The 17,684-nt window shown below is 50.2% G+C and overlaps 1 protein-coding gene across 1 annotated transcript in view; it reads right to left on the minus strand.

The window, feature by feature from the left end:
• Positions 1–17,684, minus strand: part of LOC140125833 (uncharacterized) — an 87,082-nt gene that overhangs the window by 10,892 nt on the left and 58,506 nt on the right. The window contains exons 6-7 of the mRNA XM_072144708.1: positions 14,354–14,413; positions 3,959–4,315 (exon numbers count right to left, since the gene is read on the minus strand). Coding sequence (XP_072000809.1) covers positions 3,959–4,315; positions 14,354–14,413 — 417 coding nt within the window. The remainder of the gene's footprint in view (positions 1–3,958; positions 4,316–14,353; positions 14,414–17,684) is intronic.

Consider the following 17,684-nt stretch of genomic DNA (forward strand, 5'->3'; position numbering starts at 1 on the left):
TACCGCCGCCCGTCCCTTAATAAATCCTTCCTGTAACAAAGTCTGGAAGTGAATGTTTTAGCTACCAGCTTGAGGTCTTGGCTTATAAGGGATATTGTTTTGTAGGATTCTGGTAACAGAGCATCCTCCCCAGGTTTCAGGAGAGCCTTTGTATCGGAATGTGGGAGTAGAGAGACCCCCGGCTAGCAGCTAAGGGCTTTACCACTTGTGCCTGAAGCCTTTTATAAAATTTAGCCGGGTATCCATCCGGTATTTTGTTATCTCCCAACTCTTTAATCGTGTCCATCACTTCCCGTTATATTCACATTTAGTTGTCCTCACTGCTCTCACGTCATTTATGTAGAAATAGACTTGATTGCCCCTGTTTGTGTCGTAGCACGTGAGCAGTTGACCGCTGCCCCTTAGCCAGATTGGCGAATAACCTCCCAGACTTGTTTCCAAAACTGAAGAGATCGGCTCTGACCGTGGATCCGTGGAATAGTTCTGCTTTTGCTTCCTTTCAAACTTCCATATTTTGTGGCGTATATGAGCGGGGAGAAGTCCTGGAAGCGGCATAAATCTCTGCACAGCTTTCATTTTCAGGCGCTTTGGGGGTTATTTATCATTAGACGGCTCCTTGGGACAGTTCTATGTCTATATTTGGAGCTCCTCTGCCCATCAGATACATTAAAGTAACTTTGGCCCTTTAATAAATGTTATGTCTGGGATTTTTTTCTTAAAAAAGTCCCCAAAAAGTCTAAAAATGCATAAAAAATCTCAGCACATAGACCAGCAGGGACCGGAGTTTGAGAATTTTTACAATAGTCCCAGGTCAGGTCTGTGGCTTTGCTCGGTGTTGTACTCGTAGTAGTTCTAGGTTTAAGAGGTGGGAATAGTCCTGTGAGACTTTTTAGCAGTGAAGAGTCTCAAAAACCCTCAATGTGATGACTTTGAGACTTTTTATGCAGAAAAAGCTCTGGAAAACCAATGATAAATAACCCCCTTTATGTCATAATTTTGCCCCTAATGATAAATTTAGCAGTTTCCCAAACATGTTCAGGTCTGATGATGATGTGTGTTAGGATTCGTATTTGGTTCTCCACCCTTTTAGCAGTAAGAACAAACTGATCATTCTTGGCCAGGTAGGAAGGAAAGCACCCCCCCCCCCCACCCCCTGGCAGATGCATGGCTGCCAGCTGTGCCAATTGTTCAATCTCTGTTGTAGCAACCTTACCCACTAGAGCAGTGATGTCGAACCTTTTAGAGAACGAGTGCCCAAACAACATCCAAAATCCACTAATTTACTGTGAACTGCCAACAAGGCATTTTAAGCAGTAACTCATTGTTACCTGTTCTTCAACATCTTTTAATTGTATTGGCCGCCTGAGGCCACCAGTTCAAAGAAGGAGGGCAAATTCAGACCATCAATGTAGCTTATTTCCAGGGTCTCCCTGTACAGGAAGAATGGTGGGTCCAACAGGATGACCTCCAAAGATCTTCTGTCAAAACCTTTTCATTTTTTGTGCAGTTCCAAACAGTCAATGAAGTTGCCTGGGACTGCATGAAGATTCGGTGGATTTGGTCCTGTTTGGTGAACTCTGTCCTGGGGTGATGGCCTGAGTGCCCACAGAAAGTGCTCTGAGTACCACCTCTGGCACCCGTGCCATAGGTTCGCCACCACTGATCTAGAGTCTGACCAACCAAGAAATAGTCCAACCTTTGACCATGACTGGTGAGTATTTGAGTGGAAGATAAATTCCACTCCAGCCATCCACTAGGCCCAGCAAATACAAGTCAGAGCCCAGGGATGTCTTTGCCAGTCCCCCACTCTTGACCGGTCTAGGTCTGCATTCATGACTTGGTTAAAATCCCCAGCTACTATTTTATTTGCATGCGAGGTTAGCAGATATGAGGCCAGCAGATATACTGGGTCAGCAGATACGAGGTCAGCAGATGTACTGGGTCAGCAGATGTACTGGTCTTGGTTAGGCGCATAACAGATTATCTAGTATCACCCTCTATATCCTCTCTTCACTATCTGAACTGGGTGAAAGAACTGATACCCAGGTAACAGAACCCCAGATCTTCTACTACAGCTCGCTGCCCCAACACTAATGCCATCCAGTAACGTTGCATACCTCGAATGACGTGTCCCCCTAAACGTGTTTCCTGTAAAATTGCAATATCCGCCTTAAGGTTTTTAAGGTGCCATAAGACCAGAGATTTCTATTGAGGAGTTTGGAGCGTCTTGACGTTCCCTGTAGCTAACCTAATGGCTGTGATATATACTTTAGATCAGCGCCCTCCTGTTAGGTGACATGGGGTACATACGCCACCTGGGTATGCTGGAGAGTCTCTGTAGGTGACCATTTGTCCAGCATGTGTGGAGTCCACATCTACTGAAATGTCACTACTGTGCCCTGCCTACACCACTCCTTCATATGCGCCGATCCGGCGTGGAGCGCTGATCATTTCCTCTGTCACGGTGAAGGGGCTGGACCTTGGCTGCTCCATAGTCGTATTCCTTCATGTTGTGGCTCTTTCCACACTTGAAGATTTTTCACAGTAACTGCAGCTTCTTCAGCAGCAGTAAAGGAACCTACTGACCGTCTGGGTGGGTGATCCTGAGAATGGCTGTGTCCACCAACTGGAATCTCCGTTAAGTACAGTGCGGTGCAGAGGCTACTGAAAGAGCGTCTTTTCCTCGTTCTGCGTAGTAGTCAGAGAAAAGCAAGACTTTCACATTTCCGATCATTAATGACTCCCTTTGTCTCCTGTATGCCCTCATAATCGCCTCCTTCTCTGCAAAGTGTAAGTATTCAGCAATTGACTGCCAGGGGGCACTCACCCGTCCCTGATGTTTGCGGAGACGGGGAGCGCAGCTGCCTCAGCAGTCCAATCCTGTGCACTCTCCACCAGCATCGGGTCCCATCCTCGTTGGCGTGGAATCACAGATATTATGGAGTGCTCCGCCCGCAATAGTCTCAGGAAGTCCCACCAGACGCCTCCACCTGTTTTCTCTAGGTTGTCTAGTTTGTCATTGAGGCGGCGGTCATCAGCTGGTAATACTTTCACTCTAGTCATGTCATATTCTGAATGGTGGTGGACACTGCTTCTTAAATGCTAGTTGCCATTTTCCAGGCTACCTCTTGGGCTAGCCGCTTATAGTTTATTTTCAGGTGTTGGCTAGTCTGGGAGCTAGCATCTGATTCCTAGATCCTCATTTAGAAAATCTCCATGCTGCTCAGCCAGCCTCATTAACTCGGGCACCCCACTCAGCACATAGAGGCGAACACCCTGAGTGGCTTCCTCTCCACCGTGTAGCTGGAGGGTACGTTTGCCTGGTCTGTTTGTACGTTTGCCTTGGCTTGCTTGTGGGTGTCCTGAGATGCGGAGTTCCATCCTCCCGTGTCTCCACATGCTGGCGTCAGTACTGGAAGTCAAGTGGGTGAGTTTGCCACCGCTCTGGCAGCTTGTGCCACGTATGGTTGTGGTTGTTCTGTTTGATGGACAGGTTTCTAACAGCTATTATTTTTAAGTACTTTCCCTAGCCCACTGTGGGCAAGGCAATTGCTCCGTCATTCCCACCATTTTTCCATCCTCTAGCTCTTACTACCACCAGTTTACAGCCTCTTTTGGATGCTAGAATTCAGATCCCCAATGGGGTTTAGGTCAAAATCTGAAGTTAGGCTCCCAAACCCAAAATGTTTCTAATATTCAAAAAAACCCAGATAAACTGGAGTCTTTTGCCTAGACTTGCCTCTTACCAAAATGTGGTGTGACGAGGGCGAGGAGAGGTAAAGCCACAAGCCTCTGCTGGACTTACTGACTCTAACGCCTGATTTCTCACTAGAATGTACTCCGATCCCCTACATACTGCGCATCATCATATATATACATATATATCATATCACATACAAATGCCTGCCAGGACATAAGATAAATATAAGATATTAAAAGATAAAAGAAGGACACTTACCTCCATAGCACACAAAGGGTAGGTTCTCCCCGCAGCACTCAGAGCTCCAGCTGAAGTTTCTAGCGGGGTCTCCTGAGATAAGGCCACAAAGTTTGGATAATGGGTCACTGGGTTGGGATTCTCCCCAGGAGCTGTATTGCCCCCAGGCTTGCCCTCCACTCCAAATCCAATGTCCCCAAAAACGATTTCTCTTCAGCCCAAACCAGAATCCTTTGCTGGGGATGTGGTTAGAGAGCAGGGCCACCATGCTGCTCTGTTCTGCATCCGAGGTTATGAAGGCCAGGTCGCTGTAATGGACACGGCAAAAGCGCCGGGACTTTCTCCATGTCATGGGGGTCTGCACCAAGTAAAGGTTACCTGGAAAAAGAGTCACAGTCCTTATTGGACAAATGTACTTTAGTCACTGCTCCTAATATCTAATCTTAACACTGTAAAGGCCCCCACTCCGCCCAGAGTATATTACAAACCATAAGGGGGTCCCCTCTCATCTGTGTATATTACAAACCATAAGGGGTTCCCTCTTTCCCAGTGTGTAGTAAAAACCATTTGGGGTCTCCTCTGAAAGTGTGAGCCCTCTAAGGATTAACTTTAAGTCATGGTAGAGGAACATTAGGAATAACCTGGGGGTCGGTCATGGTGGAGGGAGATGAGGAAGAACCTGGGGGTCCTGGTGGAGGGAGATAAGGAATAACCTGGGGGTGATGGTGGATGGAGATGAGGAATAACCTGGGGGTCATGGTGGAGAGGAATGAGGAATAACATGGGGGTCATGGTAGAGGGAGATGAGGAATAACCTGGGGGTCATGGTGCAGGGAGATGAGGAATAACCTGGGGGTCATGGTGGAGGGAGATGCGGAATAACCTGGGGGTCATGGTGGAGAGAGATGAGGAATAACCTGGGGGTCATGGTGGAGGGGGATGAGGAATAACCTGGGGGTCATGGTGGAGAGAAATGAGGAATAACCTGGGGGTCATGGTGGAGGGGGATGAGGAATAACCTTGGGGGTCATGATTGAGGTAGATGAGGAATAACCTGGGGGTCATGGTGGAGGGAGATGAGGAATAAGCTGGGCGTTATGGTGGAGGAAGATGAGGAATAACATGGGGGTCATGGTGGATGGAGATAAGGAATAACCTGGGGGTCATGGTGCAGGGAGATGAGGAATAACCTGGGGGTCATGGTGGAGGGAGATGCGGAATAACCTGGGGGTCATGGTGGAGGGGGATGAGGAATAACCTTGGGGTCATGGTGGAGGGGAATGAGGAATAACCTGGGGGTCATGGTGGAGAGAAATGAGGAATAACCTGGGGGTCATGGTGGAGGGGGATGAGGAATAACCTTGGGGGTCATGATTGAGGTAGATGAGGAATAACCTGGGGGTCATGGTAGAGGGAGATGAGGATTAACCTGGGGGTCATGGTGGAAGGAGATGAGGAATAACCTGGGGGTCATGGTGGAGGGAAATGAGAAATAACCTGGGGGTCATGGTGGATGGAGATGAGGAATAACCTGGAGGTCATGGTGGAGGGAGATGAGGAATAACCTGGGGGTCATGGTGGAGGAGATGAGGAATAACCTGGAGGTCATGGTGGAGGGAGATGAGGAATAACCTGGGGGTCATGGTGGAGGAGATGAGGAATAACCTGGAGGTCATGGTGGAGGGAGATGAGGAATAACCTGGGGGTCATGGTGGAGGAGATGAGGAATAACCTGGAGGTCATGGTGGAGGAAGATGAGGAATAACATGGAGGTCATGGTGGATGGAGATGAGGAATAACCTGGGGGTCATGGTGCAGGGAGATGAGGAATAACCTTGGGGTCATGCTGGAGGGAGATGAGGAATAACCTGGGGGTCATGGTGGAGAGAGATGAGGAATAACCTGGGGGTCATGGTGGAGGGGAATGAGGAATAACCTGGGGGTCATGGTGGAGAGAGATGAGGAATAACCTGGGGGTCATGGTGGAAAGGGATGAGGAATAACCTTGGGGGTCATGATTGAGGTAGATGAGGAATAACCTGGGGGTCATGATGGAGGGAGATGAGGAAAAACCTGGGGGTCATGTTGGAGGGAGATGAGGAATAACCTGGGGGTCATGGTGGAGTGAGATGAGAAATAACCTGGGGGTCATGGAGGAGGGAGAGAAGGAATAACCCGGGGGTCATGGTGGATGGAGATGCGGAATAACCTGGGGGTCATGGTGGAGGAGATGAGGAATAACCTGGGGGTCATGGTGGAGGGAGATGAGGAATAACATGGGGGTCATGGTGGATGGAGATGAGGAATAACCTGGGGGTCATGGTGGAAGGAGATGAGGAATATCCTGGGGGTCATGGTGGAGGGAGATGAGGAATAACCTGGGGGTCATGGTGGAGTGAGATGAGGAATAACCTGGGGGTCATGGTGGAGGGAGATGAGGAATAACCTGGGGGTCATGGTGGAGGGGAATGAGGAATAACCTGGGGGTCATGGTGGAGGGGGATGAGGAATAACCTGGGGGTCATGGTGGAGGGAGATGAGGAATAACCTGGGGGTCATGGTGGAGGGAGATGAGAAATAACCTGGGGGTCATGGTGGAAGGAGATGAGGAATATCCTGGGGGTCATGGTAGAGGGAGATGAGGAATAACCTGGGGGTCATGGTGGATGGAGATGAGGAATAACCTGGGGGTCATGGTGGATGGAGATGAGGAATAACATGGGGGTCATGGTGGAGGGGAATGAGTAATAACCTGGGGGTCATGGTGGAGGGGGATGAGGAATAACCTGGGGGTCATGGTGGAGGGAGATGAGAAATAACCTGGGGGTCATGGTGGAGGGAGATGAGGAATAACCAGGGGGTCATGGTGGAGGAGATGAGGAATAACCTGGGGGTCATGGTGGAGGGAGATGAGGAATAACATGGGGGTCATGGTGGATGGAGATGAGGAATGACATGGGGGTCATGGTGGATGGAGATGAGGAATAACCTGGGGGTCATGGTGGATGGAGATGAGGAATAACCTGGGGGTCATGGTGGATGGAGATGCGGAATAACCAGGGGGTCATGGTGGAGGAGATGAGGAATAACCTGGGGGTCATGGTGGAGGGAGATGAGGAATAACATGGGGGTCATGGTGGATGGAGATGAGGAATGACATGGGGTTCATGGTGGATGGAGATGAGGAATAACCTGGGGGTCATGGTGGATGGAGATGAGGAATAACCTGGGGGTCATGGTGGATGGAGATGAGGAATAACATGGGGGTCATGGTGGATGGAGATGAGAAATAATCTGTGGGTCATGGTGGATGGAGATGAGGAATAACCTGGGGGTCATGGTGGAGGGGAATGAGGAATAACCTGGGGGTCATGGTGGAGGGGAATGAGGAATAACCTGGGGGTCATGGTGGAGGGAGATGAGGAATAACCTGGGGGTCATGGTGGAGGGGAATGAGGAATAACCTGGGGGTCATGGTGGAGGGAGATGAGGAATAACCTTGGGGTCATGGTGGAGGGAGATGAGGAATAACCTGGTGGTCATGGTGGAGGGAGATGAGGAATAACCTGGGGGTCATGGTGGAGGGAGATGAGGAATAACTTGGGGGTCATGGTGGAGGGGGATGAGGAATAACCTGGGGGGTCATGGTGGAGGGGGATGAGGAATAACCTGAGGGTCATGATGGAGGGGGATGAGGAATAACCTGGGGGTCATGGTGGAGGGAGACGAGGAATAACCTGGGGTCATGGTGGAGGGGGATGAGGAATAACCTGAGGGTCATGGTGCAGGGAGATGAGGAATAACCTGGGGGTCATGGTGCAGGAAGATGAGGAATAGCCTGGGGGTCATGGTGGAGGGAGATGAGGAATAACCTGGTGGTCATGGTGGAGGGATATGAGAAATAACCTGGGGGTCATGTGGAGGGAGATAAGGAATAACCCGGGGGTCATGGTGGAGGGAGATAAGGAATAACCCGGGGGTCATAGTGAAGGGAGATGAGGAATAACCTGGGGGTCATAGTGGAGGGAGATGAGGAATAACCCGGGGGTCATAGTGGAGGGAGATGAGGAATAACCTGGGGGTCATGGTGGAGGGAGATGAGGAATAACCTGGGGGTCATGGTGGAGGGAGATGAGGAATAACCTGGGGGTCACGGTGGAAGGAGATGAGGAATAACCTGGGGGTCATGGTGGAGGGAGATGAGGAATAACCTGGGGGTCATGGTGGAGGGGAATGAGGAATAACCTGGGGGTCATGGTGGAGAGAAATGAGGAATAACCTGGAGGTCATGGTGGAGGGGGATGAGGAATAACCTTGGGGGTCATGATTGAGGTAGATGAGGAATAACCTGGGGGTCATGGTGGAGGAGATGAGGAATAACCTGGGTGTCATGGTGGAGGGAGATGAGGAATAACCTGGGGGTCATGGTGGAGGGAGATGAGGAATAACCTGGGGGTCATGGTGGAGGGAGATGAAGAATAACCTGGGGGTCATGGTGGAGGGAGATGAGGAATAACCTGGGGGTCATGGTGGAGGGGAATGAGGAATAACCTGGGGGTCATGGTGGAGAGAAATGAGGAATAACCTGGGGGTCATGGTGGAGGGAGATGAGGAATAACCTGGGGGTCATGGTGGAGGGAGATGAGGAATAACCTGGGGGTCATGGTGGATGGAGATGAGGAATAACCTTGGGGTCATGGTGGAGGGAGATAAGGAATAACCCGGGGGTCATAGTGGAGGGAGATGAGGAATAACCTGGGGGTCATGGTGGAGGGAGATGAGGAATAACCTGGGGGTCATGGTGGAGGGAGATGAGGAATAACCTGGGGGTCACGGTGGAGGGAGATGAGGAATAACCTGGGGGTCATGGTGGAGGGAGATGAGGAATAACCTGGGGGTCATGGTGGAGGGAGATGAAGAATAACCTGGGGGTCATGGTGGAGAGAAATGAGGAATAACCTGGAGGTCATGGTGGAGGGGGATGAGGAATAACCTTGGGGGTCATGATTGAGGTAGATGAGGAATAACCTGGGGGTCATGGTGGAGGAGATGAGGAATAACCTGGGTGTCATGGTGGAGGGAGATGAGGAATAACCTGGGGGTCATGGTGGAGGGAGATGAGGAATAACCTGGGGGTCATGGTGGAGGGAGATGAAGAATAACCTGGGGGTCATGGTGGAGGGAGATGAGGAATAACCTGGGGGTCATGGTGGAGGGGAATGAGGAATAACCTGGGGGTCATGGTGGAGAGAAATGAGGAATAACCTGGGGGTCATGGTGGAGGGGGATGAGGAATAACCTTGGGGGTCATGATTGAGGTAGATGAGGAATAACCTGGGGGTCATGGTGGAGGAGATGAGGAATAACCTGGGTGTCATGGTGGAGGGAGATGAGGAATAACCTGGGGGTCATGGTGGAAGGAGATGAGGAATAACCTTGGGGTCATGGTGGAGGGAGATAAGGAATAACCCGGGGGTCATAGTGGAGGGAGATGAGGAATAACCTGGGGGTCATGGTGGAGGGAGATGAGGAATGACATAAAAGAGATGCCACTAAGAAGGAGATAAACAAAATGTTTCTGCTGTCAGTCACATGGATGGAAGAGAAGAAGAAAAGAATAAGTTCCTGTCCACATTATTGGGAGGTACATGGTGGCAGGATGGGGGGTCTTAAAGCAATCATTATAGCAAGGGCTATGCAACCAGTCACAGAAGGCAAATTAAGAAATATTAAGGTCTTGTGGATACTCGAGTTGGATACCAGGTACCCAATGGGTGTCAGGCTTAGAGGTTGTGGATCCTCTGAACCACTGTGGACGATGGCAGAAGCCACTACCTGGGACTGGAATCTAAGAGATACTCGGTTTCACCAGAGCCCGCCGCAAAGCGGGTTAGACAAGCTGCGGCGTGGTACCACCAGCTTGTTCCACAGGCGTGACTTGTCCGCAGTGGCATCCAAGGTCGAGGTACAGAAACGGCAGGCAATCTCGTAGTTGGGGACAGGCAGGAGGTCAGGACGGGCTGCACAGGATCGGAGTAAGAGATGTAGCAACAGGTCAGGACAGGCGGCAAAGGAGTGATGTCAGAAACGGAACCAGGGTCACAACGGGAATTCACAGGAAGAGCACAAGGCATCAGAAAAGCTTTCTCTAGGGCGCTAGGCACGAAGATCCGGCAGGGGCTTGCAGGAAGAGGCAGGCTTAAATAGATTTTGCAAAATGGCCAGCGCCAATAAATGGCACGCTGGGCCTTTAAATTTTGAGAAGCGGCCGCGCGCGCACAGCGTAAGGGAGCGAGCCGGGAGCCAGGACCGGTAAGCAGCGCTGGCAACGCGCTGGCGGGGGCAGAGAAGCATGGGTGAGCCGGCGGGGGCAGAGAAGCATGGGTGAGCCGGCGGGGGCAGAGAAGCACGGGTGAGCCGGCGGGGGGAGAGAAGCATGGGTGAGCCGGCGGGGGCAGAGAAGCATGGGTGAGCCGGCGGGGGCAGAGAAGCATGGGTGAGCCGGCGGAGGCAGAGAAGCACGGGTGAGCAAGGGTTTGAATAATAGGACGGATCTTATGTGCATTTGAGTCTTAAAGCATTTTTGCCTCTTTTATGTGAAGTTATTAATGTTTTTGATTCTGCAATGTTCATCCATTATACATTTGTATAGAGAGAGCTCATTGTGTGTTGTTCTCTCTCCTCCGTCACATGACATCCCAATCCTGCTGATTTGGGAAGGGGTTCTGTATGCGATTGCGCTTTTCAGAACACAGAAGTGATGGAGGTTCCCCCCTTTTTTGATCTATACCGTTGGCCAATGGCGTCTCTCCTCCTGCCTCTCCCTTTCCTTGCGCACCAGCGTGAACAGAATGGTGAGCTGACTACATATACCGAGGCCTGAGACCAGGGCAAGGGGGCATCTATATCCAGAGGAGGTTCCTAATATCACCATAGACAAGGGGGGAGGCGGTTTCATCTACAGTCATGGCCATAAGTTGTGAGAATGACACAAATCTTCTATTGTCACATGATGTGTCCCTTTGGTTTGTCAGATGTTTTATCACATACAGAGATACAAGTGCAATCATATTATGGGAAGCTTTTATTGTCAGGTGGGAGGAGTTACTGCAGCGAGTCAGTATCTGCAGGACCTCTCCTTCTTCTTAAGGACCTCTGCAATTCTCCCTGGCAGCTCTCACTCACCTCCTGCACCAGATCCTGACTGATCGCCGTCCATTCCTGCACAATCACTGCTGCATTCTGTCACAATGGGGCAAATTTACTTACCCGGTCCATTCGCGTTCCAGCGGCGGCTTCTCCGCTCTGGATTCGGGTCCGGCCGGGATTTAATAAGGTAGTTCTTCCGCCGTCCACCAGGTGGCGCTGCTGCGCTGAAAGTAAACTCATCGCGCCGGAATGCACCGAGCTGGACCAGGTGAAGGTAAGCGGTCCTTATGCGACACATTTTCGGTTTTTAAATGCGGCGGTTTTTCCGAATACGTCGGGTTTTCGTTCGGCCACGCCCCCCGATTTCCGTCGCGCGCATGCCAGCGCCGATGCGCCACAATCCGATCGCGTGCGCCAAAATCCCGGGGCAATTTAAGTACAAGCGGCGCAAAACGGAAATATTCGGGTAACACGTCGGGAAAACGCGAATCGGGCCCTTAATAAATGACCCCCAATGTGTTGGTTTTGTTTGTCCCCCGTCTCCTGATGATTGACCACAAGTTCTCAATGGGATAAGATCTGGGGAGTCTCCAGGCCATGGACCCAGAATCTGTGTGTTCTGTTCCCGGGCCATGGACCCAGAATCTGTGTGTTCTGTTCCCGGGCCATGGACCCAGAATCTGTGTGTTCTGTTCCCGGGCCATGGACCCAGAATCTCTGTGTTCTGTTCCCGGAGCCATGGACCCAGAATCTCTGTGTTCTGTTCCCGGAGCCATTTAGTTCTCCCCTTTATGGCCGGTGCTCCATCATGCTGGAGGAGGCATTGCTCATCACCATCTGCTCCTGGAGGGTTGGGTGAAGCGGCTCCTGGAGGGTTGGGTGAAGCGGCTCCTGGAGGACATTCTGCTCCCATTCTTTATTCATGGAGGTGTTTTTAGGCCGATTCCCTTGGCTGAGAAGCCCCCCCCCCCCCCCCCACATGAATGATGAATGGCTGCAGGAGCTTTACAGGGGCAGGAGACAGGACTGGGGGCATCGCTCACCTTGTCTTCTCCCAACAATTGGAAAGGGGATTCATCAGAGACAATGACCCCCCCCCCCCCAGTCCTCAGCGTCCACTCCCTGCACCTCCTGCAGAATATCAGTCTGTCCCTGATATCTGGAGAGAAGCGGCTTCTTTGCTGCCCTCCTGGACACCAGGCCTTGCTCCAGGAGTCTCCGCAGTGTCACAGTGTGTGCAGATGCCTCACACCTGCTGCTGCCATTCCTGAGCTCTGCGATGCTGGGAGCCCCATCCCCAAGCTGAGACACTTGTAAGAGACGCTCCTGGCGCTTGCTGCTCCTTCTTGGGCTCCTGGAGCCTTTTTGGTAACAATGGATCCTCTCTCCCTGAATTCCTTGATGATGCGATAGATCGGTGACTGAGGGGCAATCTTTCTCGCTGCGATACTCTTCCCTGTTAGGACAGTTTTGTGCAGTGCAATGATGACTGCTCATGTTTCTTTAGAGATAACCATGGTTAACAGAAGAGAAACAATGATGCCAAGCACCAGCCTCCTTGTAAAGTGTCCAGGGGTGTGATTGTTACTTAATCCTGACAGATTGTCCCCCAGCCCTGTCCCCATCAGCCCCCGCACCTGTGTTACTGGGGACATCACTGACACCATGGCAGCTGCTCCGCCTAAGGCGCCTGCAATGAAGGTGAAATGTGTTTTGAGGGAAAAAGTTCATTTTCTAGGCAAATACTGACTTTGCAATGAATTGCTGTTAAGCTGATCGCTCTTTATAACATTCTGGAGAATATGCAAATTACCATTATTACACCTGATGCCAGAGCCTTTGTAACAATTACCATTTGCGTCATTCTCAGAACTTATGGCCGTGACTGTATATCTGCAAAAAGCCTCAATTTCTTCATTTCCTAAAAATACCTTCTTCCGGGTCAGCGTCAGGGTAGTGGTGGCTTCAGCGATTAACCCCCTTAGTGGGCAGATTCTCAGGAACGGGCATTTTATCGGCCCCCCTTGAAGAAACTGAGAAATTGGGAGCTGCAGGTTTGGTTTCCACCTCAGGAAATGTAAAGATTCCAGGTAAGTTTTAGAGCTGCTGTTTTCATTCTGCATGTTCCTGAGGTTTTTTCTAGGTTCCTGGACCCTATGAATAAGCACCGGGGCCGGCAAGCACCAACATATAAGCACTCGTCTGCCGCTGTCCCACTCTTCCCGATACCCCTGCAGCTGGTGGGTGTGAGGGGAATTATTTGGGGTTAAATTACGACCTCTACAGTTGGCAGCGATACTTACCTGTCCTCCTATCATCGCTTCCTGCAGTCTCCGCTGTTTTGTATTTTGTCCTAGTGGCCAAACTGTGTAATTGTACCTTTCAATGTTAACAGAAAATGATGTAAATAAGGCGTGGTCCAGGCGTGGGGAGCACAGGACGGCGTCTTTATTCCGCTGCACTCTGCATATTGTCGCTCCGGATCCAGACCTGCAGAATCTGCTCCAATCACCCTCAACCCCTGGCTGGATCATCAGTGTGATAAACCTGGAAGCTCAGGACCAACAAACTGCCAGAACTTGTGCTGATATAGAGGTGGTCACACCGGCTGACGAGCAATTAATCCTCCACATTCCATTATCTGGTTGCCATTCATCCCCTTAATTCCTACGGTAACAGTAAAAGAGTTTCTAGTAACTCGCACCCGGTGTCTCGTGGGACGTTCTTCAGCCGAGGCCATTATATGATTTTAAAGTCATCTCCTAAACCCAAAGAATTTGCAGAGAGGAGATTTTCTTTTTACTAAGGATTATATATGCAATAGTGTCAGGGAGAGGGAAGGCTACACGCTCGCACCTCAGAGGTCTATGCATTCAGAATTGGGCATCTCACACACACATGTAAGAACGCAGAGTCTGGGAACAGAGTAAGACACAGACAGAGGAGAGGCTCTGAGACTTATTCCCTGCCGATTGGCTTACTTACCCTAAGTAGGAAGGGACAACTAGACAAATGCAGCTAAAGAAACGGAAAGTCTGAATACAGTCAAAGGGTCAAAACATCAAAAGACAAAGTTAAGCAATAACAGGACACCAAAATACCAAGAGCTGACTCCAAACTGGGTCTAGAGAAGCAAATAAAAGCAAGACAGAGCCCCAGCCCCGGAATGACTGGAGCAGAGCTCTGAGCGGAGGGAGAGTGTCAGTAACAGGGTCATCCATGGAAGAACTGGAGAAAACAAATAGTGGAAGGGCCAAGGGAACTCACCAAGTGCTACCGCGCCACTCTGTCCTGTGGGAGTCACGGCTGCGGAGGAAGCCACGTAACCTGTAATACAAAGGCTGCTCTGTGGGAGCTGTATAAAACTTTGTCCTGCTGCTCCTCACTGTGTGTTACTAGTCGTTGTCCTGCTGCTCCTCACTATCTGTTACTAGTCCTTGTCCTGCTGCTCCTCACTATCTGTTACTAGTCCTTGTCCTGCTGCTCCTCACTATCTGTTACTAGTCCTTGTCCTGCTGCTCCTCACTATCTGTTACTAGTCCTTGTCCTGCTGCTCCTCACTATCTGTTACTAGTCCTTGTCCTGCTGCTCCTCACTATCTGTTACTAGTCCTTGTCCTGCTGCTCATCACTATCTGTTACTAGTCCTTGTCCTGCTGCTCCTCACTATCTGTTACTAGCCCTTGTTCTGCTGCTCCTCACTATCTGTTACTAGTCGTTGTCCTGCTGCTCCTCACTATCTATTACTAGTCCTTGTCCTGCTGCTCCTCACTATCTGTTACTAGTCCTTGTCCTGCTGCTCCTCACTATCTGTTACTAGTCCTTGTCCTGCTGCTCCTCACTATCTGTTACTAGTCCTTGTCCTGCTGCTCCTCACTATCTGTTACTAGTCCTTGTTCTGCTGCTCCTCACTATCTGTTACTAGTCGTTGTCCTGCTGCTCCTCACTATCTGTTACTAGTCCTTGTCCTGCTGCTCCTCACTATCTGTTACTAGTCCTTGTCCTGCTGCTCCTCACTGTCTGTTACTAGTCCTTGTCCTGCTGCTCCTCACTATCTGTTACTAGTCTATGTCCTGCTGCTCCTCACTATCTGTTACTAGCCCCTGTTCTGCTGCTCCTCACTATCTGTTACTAGTCCTTGTCCTGCTGCTCCTCACTATCTGTTACTAGTCCTTGTCCTGCTGCTCCTCACTGTGTGTTACTAGTCGTTGTCCTGCTGCTCCTCACTATCTGTTACTAGTCCTTGTCCTGCTGCTCCTCACTGTTTGTTACTAGTCCTTGTCCTGCAGTTCCTTACTATCTGTTACTAGTCCTTGTCCAAACTGCTCCTCACTGTTTGTTACTAGTCCTTGTCCTGCTGCTCCTCACTGTTTGTTACTAGACCTTGTCCTGGTGCTCCTCACCATCTGTTACTAGTCCTTGTCCTGCTGCTCCTCACTATCTGTTACTAGTCCTTGTTCTGCTGCTCCTCACTGTGTGTTACTAGTCCTTGTCCTGCTGCTCCTCACTGTTTGTTACTAGTCCTTGTCCTGCTGCTCCTCACTATCTGTTACGAGTCCTTGTCCTGCTTCTCCTATTTGTTACTAGTCCTTGTCCTGCTGCTCCTCACTGTTTGTTACTAGTCCTTGTCCTGCTTCTCCTATTTGTTACTAGTCCTTGTCCTGCTGCTCCTCACTATTTGTTACTAGTCCTTGTCCTGCTGCTCCTCACTATTTGTTACTAGTCCTTGTCCTGCTGCTCCTCACTATTTGTTACTTGTCCTTGTCCTGCTGCTCCTCACTATTTGTTACTAGTCCTTGTCCTGCTGCTCCTCACTATTTGTTACTAGTCCTTGTCCTGCTGCTCCTCACTATTTGTTACTAGTCCTTGTCCTGCTGCTCCTCACTATTTGTTACTAGTCCTTGTCCTGCTGCTCCTCACTATTTGTTACTAGTCCTTGTCCTGCTGCTCCTCACTATTTGTTACTAGTCCTTGTCCTGCTGCTCCTCACTATTTTTTACTAGTCGTTGCCCTGCTGCTCCTCACTATCTGTTACTAGCCCTTGTCCTGCTGCTCCTCACCATCTGTTACTAGCCCTTGTTCTGCTGCTCCTCACTTTCTGTTACTAGTCCTTGTCCTGCTGCTCCTCACTGTGTGTTACTAGTCGTTGTCCTGCTGCTCCTCACTATCTGTTACTAGTCCTTGTCCTTCTGCTCCTCACTATCTGTTACTAGTCCTTGTCCTGCTGCTCCTCACTGTGTGTTACTAGTCCTTGTCCTGCTGCTCCTCACTATCTGTTACTAGTCCTTATCCTGCTGCTCCTCACTATCTGTTACTACTCCTTGTCCTGCTGCTCTTCACTATCTGTTACTAGTCCTTGTCCTGCTGCTCCTCACTATCTGTTACTAGTCCTTATCCTGCTGCTCCTCACTGTTTGTTACTAGTCCTTGTCCTGCTGTTCCTTACTATCTGTTACTAGCCCTTGTCCTGCTGCTCCTCACCATCTGTTACCAGCCCTTGTTCTGCTGCTCCTCACTTTCTGTTACTAGTCCTTGTCCTGCTGCTCCTCACTGTGTGTTACTAGTCGTTGTCCTGCTGCTCCTCACTATCTGTTACTAGTCCTTGTCCTGCTGCTCCTCACTATCTGTTACTAGTCCTTATCCTGCTGCTCCTCACTATCTGTTACTACTCCTTGTCCTGCTGCTCCTCACTATCTGTTACTAGTCCTTGTCCTGCTGCTCCTCACTGTGTGTTACTAGTCCTTGTCCTGCTGCTCCTCACTATCTGTTACTAGTCCTTATCCTGCTGCTCCTCACTATCTGTTACTACTCCGTGTCCTGCTGCTCTTCACTATCTGTTACTAGTCCTTGTCCTGCTGCTCCTCACTATCTGTTACTAGTCCTTATCCTGCTGCTCCTCACTGTTTGTTACTAGTCCTTGTCCTGCTGTTCCTTACTATCTGTTACTAGTCCTTGTCGTGCTGCTCCTCACTGTTTGTTACTAGACCTTGTCCTGGTGCTCCTCACTAATTGTTATTAGTCCTTGTCCTGCTGCTCCTCACTATTTTTTACTAGTCCTTGTCCTGCTGCTCCTTACTGTTTGTTACTAGTCCTTGTCCTGCTGCTCCTCACTATCTGTTACTAGTCCTTGTTCTGCTGCTCCTCACCATCTGTTACTAGTCCTTGTCCTGCTGCTCCTCACTATCTGTTACTAGTCCTTGCCTTGCAGCTCCTCACTGTTTGTTACTAGTCCTTGTCCTGCTGCTCCTCACTATCTGTTACTAGTCCTTGTCCTGCTGCTCCTCACTATCTGTTACTAGTCCTTATCCTGCTGCTCCTCACTATCTGTTACTAGTCCTTGTCCTGCTGCTCCTCACTGTTTGTTACTAGTCCTTGTCCTGCTGTTCCTTACTATCTGTTACTAGTCCTTGTCCTGCTGCTCCTCACTGTTTGTTACTAGACCTTGTCCTGGTGCTCCTCACTAATTGTTACTAGTCCTTGTCCTGCTGCTCCTCACTTTCTGTTACTAGTCCTTGTCCTGCTGCTCCTCACTGTTTGTTACTAGTCCTTGTCCTGCTGCTCCTCACTATCTGTTACTAGTCCTTGTCCTGCTGCTCCTCA

Source organism: Engystomops pustulosus, chromosome 4 (assembly GCF_040894005.1).
Source record: "Engystomops pustulosus chromosome 4, aEngPut4.maternal, whole genome shotgun sequence".
Taxonomy (NCBI): Eukaryota; Metazoa; Chordata; class Amphibia; order Anura; family Leptodactylidae; genus Engystomops; species Engystomops pustulosus.